The following is a 10,481-nucleotide window of genomic DNA, read 5'->3' on the forward strand; positions in this document are numbered from 1 at the left end:
CGCAAATGAGAGAGAGGAGGAGAACATGGAACAGAGACACTCCAGTCCACACGCACACTCATGAAAGAACAGAGGTAGACATTCACACACAGTCATATATGGTCACGGGCTTAGTATTCACACACACACAGTCAAGAGCTTTGCAGTTGTTATTCCAGACTCTAATTGGGCACACTAATAAAGGACAGAACACACACACACACACACACACACACACACACACACACACACACACTTACTTACCAACTTTTAGTGCAGTTTTAGAAGAGACACTGACAATCACATCTTTCCTCATGTTCTCACCTTGCTCCAGTTGGCTCTCTTCAGCTGCACCTCAGGCTTGTACTCCTTCTTGGGTGCCAGGCCGAAGGGCAGAGGGGGTGGCACAGAGGCGCCCCAGCCCCCCATTCCAGGTGGTGGCGGGGGCATACCGGCCATCCCTGGTGGAGGAGGGGGCGGCGGGGGCATACCAGCCATCCCAGGGAGAGGAGGGGGCGGCGGGGGCATACCGGCCATCCCAGGGAGCGGAGGGGGCGGCGGGGGCATACCGGCCATCCCAGGGAGAGGAGGGGGCGGCGGGGGCATACCGGCCATCCCAGGGAGAGGAGGGGGCGGCGGGGGCATACCGGCCATCCCTGGGGGAGGAGGGGGCGGCGGGGGGCATACCGGCCATCCCAGGGAGAGGAGGGGGCGGCGGGGGCATACCGGCCATCCCAGGGAGAGGAGGGGGCGGGGGGGGAACGGGGATACCTGGTAAGGGCGGGGGAGGTGGGGGACTGGGCATACCCAGGAGGGGAGGAGGGAGGCCTGCTTGGCCGGGTAGGGGTGGAGGGGGAGGGGGCATGCCGGTTTGTCCCGGGAGGGGAGGTGGGAGACCACCTTGGCCTGGTAGAGGAGGAGCAGGACCACTTGGGACATGGACGATGACCACTCTAGCCTTGGCGTCCTTCAGATCCTTATTGAGCTTCTCTATCTGAGACGGGCGGAGAGAGCGAGCGAGAGACGGGCGGAGAGAGCGACGGGCGGAGAGAGCGAGCGAGAGACGGGCGGAGAGAGCGAGCGAGCGAGACGTGGAGAGAAAGAGCGAGCGAGCGAGCCGTGGAGAGAGAGAGAGCGAGCGAGCGGTGGAGAGAGAGAGAGAGAGCGAGCGAGCGGTGGAGAGAGAGAGAGAGAGAGCGAGCGAGCGGTGGAGAGAGAGAGAGAGAGAGCGAGCGAGCGGTGGAGAGAGAGAGAGAGCGAGCGAGCGGTGGAGAGAGAGAGAGAGAGCGAGCGAGCGGTGGAGAGAGAGAGAGAGAGAGCGAGCGAGCGGTGGAGAGAGAGAGAGAGAGCGAGCGAGCGGTGGAGAGAGAGAGAGCGCGAGCGAGCCGTGGAGAGAGAGAGAGCGAGCGAGCCGTGGAGAGAGAGAGAGCGAGCGAGCCGTGGAGAGAGAGAGAGCGAGCGAGCCGTGGAGAGAGAGAGAGCGAGCGAGCCGTGGAGAGAGAGAGAGCGAGCGAGCCGTGGAGAGAGAGAGAGCGAGCGAGCCGTGGAGAGAGAGAGAGAGAGCGAGCGAGCGGTGGAGAGAGAGAGAGCGAGCGAGCGGTGGAGAGAGAGAGAGCGAGCGAGCGGTGGAGAGAGAGAGAGAGAGAGAGCGAGCGAGCGGTGGAGAGAGAGAGAGCGCGAGCGAGCCGTGGAGAGAGAGAGAGCGAGCGAGCCGTGGAGAGAGAGAGAGCGAGCGAGCCGTGGAGAGAGAGAGAGCGAGCGAGCGGTGGAGAGAGAGAGAGAGCGAGCGAGCCGTGGAGAGAGAGAGAGCGAGCGAGCGAGCGAGGTGGAGAGAGAGAGAGCGAGCGAGGTGGAGAGAGAGAGAGCGAGCGAGCGAGCGAGGTGGAGAGAGAGAGAGAGCGAGCGAGCGGTGGAGAGAGAGAGAGAGAGAGCGAGCGAGCGGTGGAGAGAGAGAGAGAGAGCGAGCGAGCGGTGGAGAGAGAGAGAGAGCGAGCGAGCGGTGGAGAGAGAGAGAGAGAGCGAGCCGTGGAGAGAGAGAGAGAGCGAGTGAGCCGTGGAGAGAGAGAGAGAGAGCGAGCGAGCCGTGGAGAGAGAGAGAGAGAGCGAGCGAGCCGTGGAGAGAGAGAGAGCGAGCGGTGGAGAGAGAGAGAGAGCGAGCGAGCGGTGGAGAGAGAGAGCGAGCGAGCGGTGGAGAGAGAGAGAGAGCGAGCGAGCGGTGGAGAGAGAGAGAGAGCGAGCGAGCGGTGGAGAGAGAGAGAGAGCGAGCGAGCGGTGGAGAGAGAGAGAGAGCGAGCGAGCGGTGGAGAGAGAGAGAGAGCGAGCGAGCCGTGGGAGAGAGAGAGAGAGCGAGCGAGCCGTGGAGAGAGAGAGAGCGAGCGAGCCGTGGAGAGAGAGAGAGCGAGCGAGCCGTGGGGAGAGAGAGAGCGGTGGAGAGAGAGCGAGCGAGCCGTGAGAGAGAGAGAGAGCGAGCGGTGGAGAGAGAGAGAGAGCGGTGGAGAGAGCGAGCGGTGGAGAGAGAGAGAGCGAGCGAGCGGTGGAGAGAGAGAGAGAGCGAGCGAGCGGTGGAGAGAGAGAGAGAGCGAGCGAGCGGTGGAGAGAGAGAGAGCGAGCGAGTGGGTGGAGAGAGAGAGAGAGCGAGCGAGCCGTGGAGAGAGAGAGAGAGCGAGCGAGCCGTGGAGAGAGAGAGAGCGAGCGAGCCGTGGAGAGAGAGAGAGCGAGCGAGCCGTGGAGAGAGAGAGAGCGAGCGAGCCGTGGAGAGAGAGAGAGCGAGCGAGCCGTGGAGAGAGAGAGAGCGAGCGAGCCGTGGAGAGAGAGAGAGCGAGCGAGCCGTGGAGAGAGAGAGAGCGAGCGAGCCGTGGAGAGAGAGAAAGAGCGAGCCGTGGAGAGAGAGAAAGAGCGAGCGAGCCGTGGAGAGAGAGAGAGAGCGAGCGAGCGAGCCGTCGAGAGAGAGAGAGCGAGCGAGCGAGCCGTGGAGAGAGAGAGCGAGCGAGCCGTGGAGAGAGAGAGAGAGCGAGCGAGCCGTGGAGAGAGAGAGAGCGAGCGAGCCGTGGAGAGAGAGAGAGCGAGCGAGCCGTGGAGAGAGAGAGAGCGAGCGAGCCGTGGAGAGAGAGAGAGCGAGCGAGCCGTGGAGAGAGAGAGAGCGAGCGAGCCGTGGAGAGAGAGAGAGCGAGCGAGCCGTGGAGAGAGAGAGAGCGAGCGAGCCGTGGAGAGAGAGAGAGAGCGAGCGAGCCGTGGAGAGAGAGAGAGAGCGAGCGAGCCGTGGAGAGAGAGAGAGCGAGCGAGCCGTGGAGAGAGAGAGAGCGAGCGAGCCATGGAGAGAGAGAGCGAGAGAAAGATGGGGAGAGAGCGAGATGGGGAGAGAGCGAGAGAAAGATGGGGAGAGAGCGAGAGAAAGATTGGGAGAGAGCGAGAGAGAGATGGGGAGAGAGCGAGATGGGGAGAGAGCGAGAGAAAGCGAGATGGGGAGAGAGCGAGATGGGGAGAGAGCGAGAGAAAGATGGGTAGAGAGTGAGAGAAAGATTGGGAGAGAGCGAGAGAAAGATGGACAGAGAGAGAGAGAAAGATGGGGAGAGAGCGAGATGGGGAGAGAGCGAGAGAAAGCGAGATGGGGAGAGAGCGAGATGGGAGAGAGCGAGAGAAAGATGGGGAGAGAGCGAGATGGGGAGAGAGAAAGATGGGGAGAGAGAAAGATGGGGAGAGAGAGAGAGAAAGATGGGGAGAGAGAGAGAGAAAGATGGGGAGAGAGAGAGAGAAAGATGGGGAGAGAGCAAGATGGGAAGAGAGCAAGATGGGAAGAGAGCAAGATGGGGAGAGAGCGAGAGAAAGATGGGGAGAGAGAAAGATGGGGAGAGAGAGAGAAAGATGGGGAGAGAGAGAGAAAGATGGGGAGAGAGAGAGAGAAAGATGGGGAGAGAGAGAGGAAGATGGGGGAGAGAGAGAGAGAAAGATGGGGAGAGAGCAAGATGGGAAGAGAGCAAGATGGGGAGAGAGCGAGAGAAAGATGGGGGGAGAGAGAAAGATGGGGAGAGAGAGAGAAAGATGGGGAGAGAGAGAGAGAAAGATGGGGGGGAGAGAGCAAGATGGGGAAGAGAGCAAGATGGGAAGAGAGCAAGATGGGGAGAGAGAAAGATGGGGAGAGAGCGAGAGAAAGATGGGGAGAGAGCGAGAGAAAGATGGGGAGAGAGCGAGAGAAAGATGGGGAGAGAGCGAGAGAAAGATGGGGAGAGAGCGAGAGAAAGATGGGGAGAGAGCGAGAGAAAGATGGGGAGAGAGCGAGAGAAAGATGGGGAGAGAGCGAGAGAAAGATGGGGAGAGAGAAAGATGGGGAGAGAGAAAGATGGGGAGAGAGAAAGATGGGGAGAGAGCGAGAGAAAGATGGGGAGAGAGCGAGAGAAAGATGGGGAGAGAGTAGTTTCTGTTAATGGTAATCCCATTTCAACTACTACTATTATTATCACTGTTGGCCCCACCATTGTTAAATTATTCATATAAAAACAATGTAAGTAATTTAACTTGCCTCATCAATAAAGTCTATTGAATTGAATTTAAATTGAGAAAGAGATTTCAACAGAGAAGATTTCAAGCCTGAAAGATTATGCTAATACACTATGAGAGAAGACTTCCTTCTCTGTATTTCGTGTGTGTGTGTGTGTGTGTGTGTGTGTGTGCTACATATGAAGACTCTCTGGATCGGGCTGAGTCTCAAATGGAGGAGGGAGTGAATGATCTGTCGATGAGGGTTTTGATGTGTGTGTTGACAGCCAGTTGGACGTGAGAGACCATGAGATGATTCTGCTGGCCTCAGCCTGTTGGGGAAGGGACCTGCCAAGGTCTGTGTGGAGCCATAAGACACATAGTTAAGCGGACACACACAATGATGCGGGCAGACTGTTTTGGCCTATGTGTTTCAGATGGTACATGCTCAGTGTCACTATGAGGCAGGGTCCAGTTGGACTAACACCAGGACACTGACAGGTACACCTCTCCTCCTCCCTCTGTGTCAGGTGAGTGGACCACTTCTTATGAGCTACTTGGAGCTCCTATTACTTTCCCCTTTACTCCTATTGGTCATGGGGAGCTCTCTACTCGATTCTTTTTGGTCAAGGGGAGTATTCTACTCTGTTCTTATTGGTAGAGTAATACAACTTGGAGCTCTGGGTTTTCACATCGCGGATAAGCGTGTCTGTTAAATGACTGAAGGGTTCTCTCTGTGTGAGTGTGTACCTCTTCATTGAGCGTGTTGATCTGCTCCATTAGGCTCTGGTTCTCTGTCTCTCTCTCCTGCTTCTCAGATCCCAGAGTCTCCTTTTCAGCAGCCAGCTCATGGACTCTGTGCTCATAGTCTCCTTCCATTTTCTTCAGCTCTACCTGCAGCTCATGGCGTGCGGTCAGCTCTGCATCCAGCTACAGGAGAGAAGGCACACAGTCAGCTCTGCATCCAGCTACAGGAGAGAAGGCACACAGTCAGCTCTGCATCCAGCTACAGGAGAGAAGGCACACAGTCAGCTCTGCATCCAGCTACAGGAGAGAAGGCACACAGTCAGCTCTGCATCCAGCTACAGGAGAGAAGGCACACAGTCAGCTCTGCATCCAGCTACAGGAGAGAAGGCACACAGTCAGCTGTGCATCCAGCTACATGAGAGAAGGCACACAGTCAGCTTTGCATCCAGCTACAGGAGAAAAGGCACACAGTCAGCTCTGCATCCAGCTACAGGAGAGAAGGCACACAGTCAGCTCTGCATCCAGCTACAGGAGAGAAGGCACACAGTCAGCTCTGCATCCAGCTACAGGAGAGAAGACACACAGTCAGCTCTGCATCCAGCTACAGGAGAGAAGACACACAGTCAGCTCTGCATCCAGCTACAGGAGAGAAGGCACACAGTCAGCTCTGCATCCAGCTACAGGAGAGAAGGCACACAGTCAGCTCTGCATCCAGCTACAGGAGAGAAGACACACAGTCAGCTCTGCATCCAGCTACAGGAGAGAAGACACACAGTCAGCTCTGCATCCAGCTACAGGAGAGAAGACACACAGTCAGCTCTGCATCCAGCTACAGGAGAGAAGACACACAGTCAGCTCTGCATCCAGCTACAGGAGAGAAGACACACAGTCAGCTCTGCATCCAGCTACAGGAGAGAAGACACACAGTCAGCTCTGCATCCAGCACAGGAGAGAAGAAACACACACATGGTCCCACCCACACACGGTCCCACTCGGTCCCACACACGGTTCCACACACCCACACGGTCCCACCCACACATGGTTCCCACACACACACGGTTCCACACACCCACACACATGGTCCCACACACACACAGGGTCCCACCCACACACACACACACACACACACAGGGTCCCACCCACACACGGTCCCACACACACACGGTCCCACACACACGGTTCCACACACCCACGGTCCCACCCACACACACACACACACGGTCCCACCCACCCACACAGGGCCCACCCACACACACACACAGTGGCCCACCCCCACACACACACACACGGTCCCACACACACAGTCCCACCCACACACACACAGTCCCACCCACCCACATACACACAGGTCCCACCCACACACACACACACACACACACACAGGGTCCCACCCACACACACGGTCCCACACACACAGCTGGTTTGGTGTTTAACTTGCAGACACTAGACTTCCTCCTCTTTCTGACAGTCTCATCCTGCTAGTAATGATCATAACAACCAATGTGTGTGTGTGTGTGTGTGTGTGTGTGTGTGTGTGTTGCAGAGACTGATTGTGATTGTCCATATTTCCAGAGAATGGGTATGTTTACGTGAGTTTTCATGTAATGGGACAGAATGTGAGAGTGTGCGTGTGTAAGAGAGAGAGAGAGATGGGGATAGTTTCAGCTCACCGTTTGCAATTATCCTGTCAGACTCATAATGGGGGGGAAACCCCATGGTAGCAACCCCCCCGCAACCACAGCACTTAGCACTCAACTAGTGTGTGTGTACTCCATCAGTAAGCCGTCAGGCGTGTGTACTCATTCTCTCATTCGTCTCTTTCTCATTTAGACTGCTAGTTGGGTGTCAGGGAGAAATGAGCACGGAGAATCTCATTACAATCGTCTGTCTGTGTGTGTGTGTGTGTGTGTGTCACCTTCTTCTCCAACTCTATGGCCTTGGTCTGACTGGACTCCACCTTGGTCTTGTCCACCATGTTGTCTGTGAAGAGAGGGATGAGAGGAAGAGATGAGGACAGACAGAGAGAGAGAGAGACCCAACGAGAGAGAGAGAGAGAGAGAGAGAGAGAGAGAGAGAGAGAAAGAGACAGAGAGACCCAGAGAGAGAGAGAGAGACAGAGACAGAGAGACCCAGAGAGGGACAGAGAGAGAGAGAGAGAGAGAGAGAGAGAGAGAGAGAGAGAGAGACAGAGAGAGACAGAGAGAGAGACAGAGAGAGAGACAGAGAGAGAGAGAGACAGAGACAGAGAGAGAGAGAGACAGAGAGAGAGAGAGAGAGAGAGAGAGAGAGAGACAGAGAGAGAGAGAGACGGAGAGAGACAGAGACAGAGAGACCCAGAGACACAGAGAGAGAGAGAGAGAGAGAGAGAGAGAGAGAGAGACCCAGAGAGAGAGAGAGAGACCCAGAGAGAGAGAGAGAGACCCAGAGAGACCCAGAGAGAGACAGAGAGAGACAGAGAGAGACAGAGAGAGAGAGACAGAGAGAGACAGAGAGAGAGAGAGAGAGAGAGAGAGACAGAGACAGAGACAGAGACAGAGAGAGAGAGACAGAGAGAGACAGAGAGACCCAGAGACAGAGAGAGACAGAGAGACCCAGAGACACACAGAGAGAGAGAGAGAGAGACCCAGAGAGAGAGAGAGACCCAGAGAGAGAGACCCAGAGAGACCCAGAGAGAGACAGAGAGAGAGAGAGAGAGAGACCCAGAGACAGAGAGAGACAGAGAGACCCAGAGAGACAGAGAGACCCAGAGACAGAGAGAGAGAGAGAGAGAGAGAGAGAGAGAGAGAGAGAGAGAGAGACCCAGAGAGAGAGAGAGAGAGACCCAGAGAGACCCAGAGAGAGAGAGAGAGACCCAGAGACAGAGAGAGACAGAGAGACCCAGAGAGACAGAGAGACCCAGAGACAGAGAGAGAGAGACCCAGAGAGAGAGACCCAGAGAGAGAGAGAGACCCAGAGAGAGACAGAGAGACCCAGAGACAGAGAGAGACAGAGAGACCCAGAGAGAGAGAGAGAGAGAGAGAGAGAGAGAGAGAGAGAGAGAGACCCAGAGAGACCCAGAGAGAGACAGAGAGAGACAGAGAGAGAGAGAGACCCAGAGACACTAATCCAGAGAGATTAAGATGAGAAATGGAGAGGTAACAGGTAAAGAATAGAAAGGTGAGAAAAGTAAGAGAGGCAAGGAGACAGAATGATCTAGAAAATAGTCAATGGGAGAGAAGAGGAGAAACACTAGCGAGGCGGCAGTTGTGTTGTTGTTAGTGTCATCAGAGCAGGACTAAATAGGACAAGCCTCTAACACAGAGAGAAGAAAAATTAAAAACTGTGCAGTTTCCAGAATTCAAAGAAAAGCCCTAAATAATACATGAGGGTAGGACTGGGCTGCTTTCCACCAATAATAATGTAGCATTAGAGGAGGCCAGAGCGAGCGCCGGTGTGTGTGTACACGCATTTAGAAGCAGTGCAATTAGAGCCTCCTGTAGAGAGAGAGACAACTAGTGTAGACTGCAGATATGAGCTGAGACAACAACTAGTGTAGACTGCAGATATGAGCTGAGACAACAACTAGTGTAGACTGCAGATATGAGCTGAGACAACAACTAGTGTAGACTGCAGATATGAGCTGAGACAACAACTAGTGTAGACTGCAGATATGAGCTGAGACAACAAGCTCCTTTGCTCTGGACTGGGGACTGAACAATAGAGGGAGTCAACAATCACACCTGTTCTCCTGCTTGTTGGTGTGTTGTTGTAAGACAAAACTATAGTTAATATCACTACAATGATACAGTCCCTCTCTGGTTGCCCCTTGTGGTGGGTTTAGAACAGCTGGCTTGTTGGGTAACTGTTCTGTGTGTGTGTGTGTGTGTGTGTGTGTGTGTGTGTGTGTGTGTGTGTGTGTGTGTGTGTGTGTGTGTGTGTGTGTGTGTGTGTGTGTGTGTGCGAGAGAGGGAGACTATTCTATGGTGTGTGTCTCTCTTACCAATTAACCCCTCAACGTCTAGGCTGAGATTGCGGCACTTGAAGTCAGGGTCGGCTCCGTTCCTGTGCAACACGATCTGAGCAATACACTCATCTATCAGCTTGTAGTACTGGGGCCTGAGAGAGAGACAGAGTGAGAGAGAGAGAGAGAGAGAGTGAGAGAGAGTGAGACAGAGTGAGAGAGAGAGAGAGACACAGAGAGAGAGACACACAGAGAGAGAGAGAGAGAGAGACAGAGTGAGAGAGAGAGACAGTGAGAGAAAGAGACAGATTCTCTCTCTCACTCTCTATGTAATTGTGGGTGTATGTGTGTTTGTGGAAGACAGCGAACATAGAAAAATTCCATTAAGTTGAAATTTGAGAGCAAGAAAGAGGGAGAGGGAAATTGAAATGAACGTAAATCTGGGAGATGGATGGAATAGAAAGAGAAGCAGAAAGAGGGTGAGACGGAGAAAGAGAATACGTGGTAGAATGTCTGGGCCTGTGTGTGCATGCAGTCAAGTGTATCTGTGAGTCTATGGGGTGTACCTGAGAGTCTATGGGGTGTACCTGAGAGTCTATGGGGTGTACCTGTGAGTCTATGGGGTGTATCTGTGAGTCTATGGGGTGTACCTGAGAGTCTATGGGGTGTACCTGAGAGTCTATGGGGTGTACCTGTGAGTCTATGGGGTGTACCTGTGAGTCTATGGGGTGTACCTGTGAGTCTATGGGGTGTACCTGTGAGTCTATGGGGTGTACCTGTGAGTCTATGAGGGTGTACCTGTGAGTCTATGGGGTACCTGTGAGTCTGTACCTGAGTCTATGGGGTGTACCCTGTACCTGAGAGTCTATGGGGTGTACCTGAGAGTCTATGGGGTGTACCTGAGAGTCTATGGGGGTACCTGGAGTCTATGGGGTGTACCTGAGAGTCTATGGGGTGTACCTGAGAGTCTATGGGTGTATCTGAGAGTCTATGGGGTGTACCTGAGAGTCTATGGGGTGTACCTGTGAGTCTATGGGGTGTACCTGAGAGTCTATGGGGTGTACCTGAGAGTCTATGGGGTGTATCTGTAGAGTCTATGGGGTGTACCTGTGAGTCTATGGGGTGTACCTGTGAGTCTATGGGGTGTACTGAGAGTCTACCTGAGTCTATGAGAGGGGTGTACCTGTGAGTCTATGGGGTGTACCTGAGAGTCTAGTCTATGGGGTGTACCTGAGAGTCTATGGGGTGTACCTGAGAGTCTATGGGGTGTACCTGAGAGTCTATGGGGTGTACCTGAGAGTCTATGGGGGTGTACCTGAGAGTCTATGGGGTGTACCTGAGA

At 54.7% G+C, this 10,481-nt stretch overlaps 1 protein-coding gene across 1 annotated transcript in view; it reads right to left on the minus strand.

Moving 5' to 3' along the window:
* LOC112256125 (protein diaphanous homolog 1) overlaps positions 1–10,481 on the minus strand; it is a gene marked incomplete in the record, with an annotated part of 252,305 nt that overhangs the window by 166,443 nt on the left and 75,381 nt on the right. The window contains 5 exon segments of the mRNA XM_042325804.1: positions 304–666; positions 668–973; positions 5,203–5,382; positions 7,115–7,179; positions 9,179–9,294. Coding sequence (XP_042181738.1) covers positions 304–666; positions 668–973; positions 5,203–5,382; positions 7,115–7,179; positions 9,179–9,294 — 1,030 coding nt within the window.

Source organism: Oncorhynchus tshawytscha, linkage group LG08 (genome assembly GCF_018296145.1).
Source record: "Oncorhynchus tshawytscha isolate Ot180627B linkage group LG08, Otsh_v2.0, whole genome shotgun sequence".
Classification (NCBI taxonomy): domain Eukaryota; kingdom Metazoa; phylum Chordata; class Actinopteri; order Salmoniformes; family Salmonidae; genus Oncorhynchus; species Oncorhynchus tshawytscha.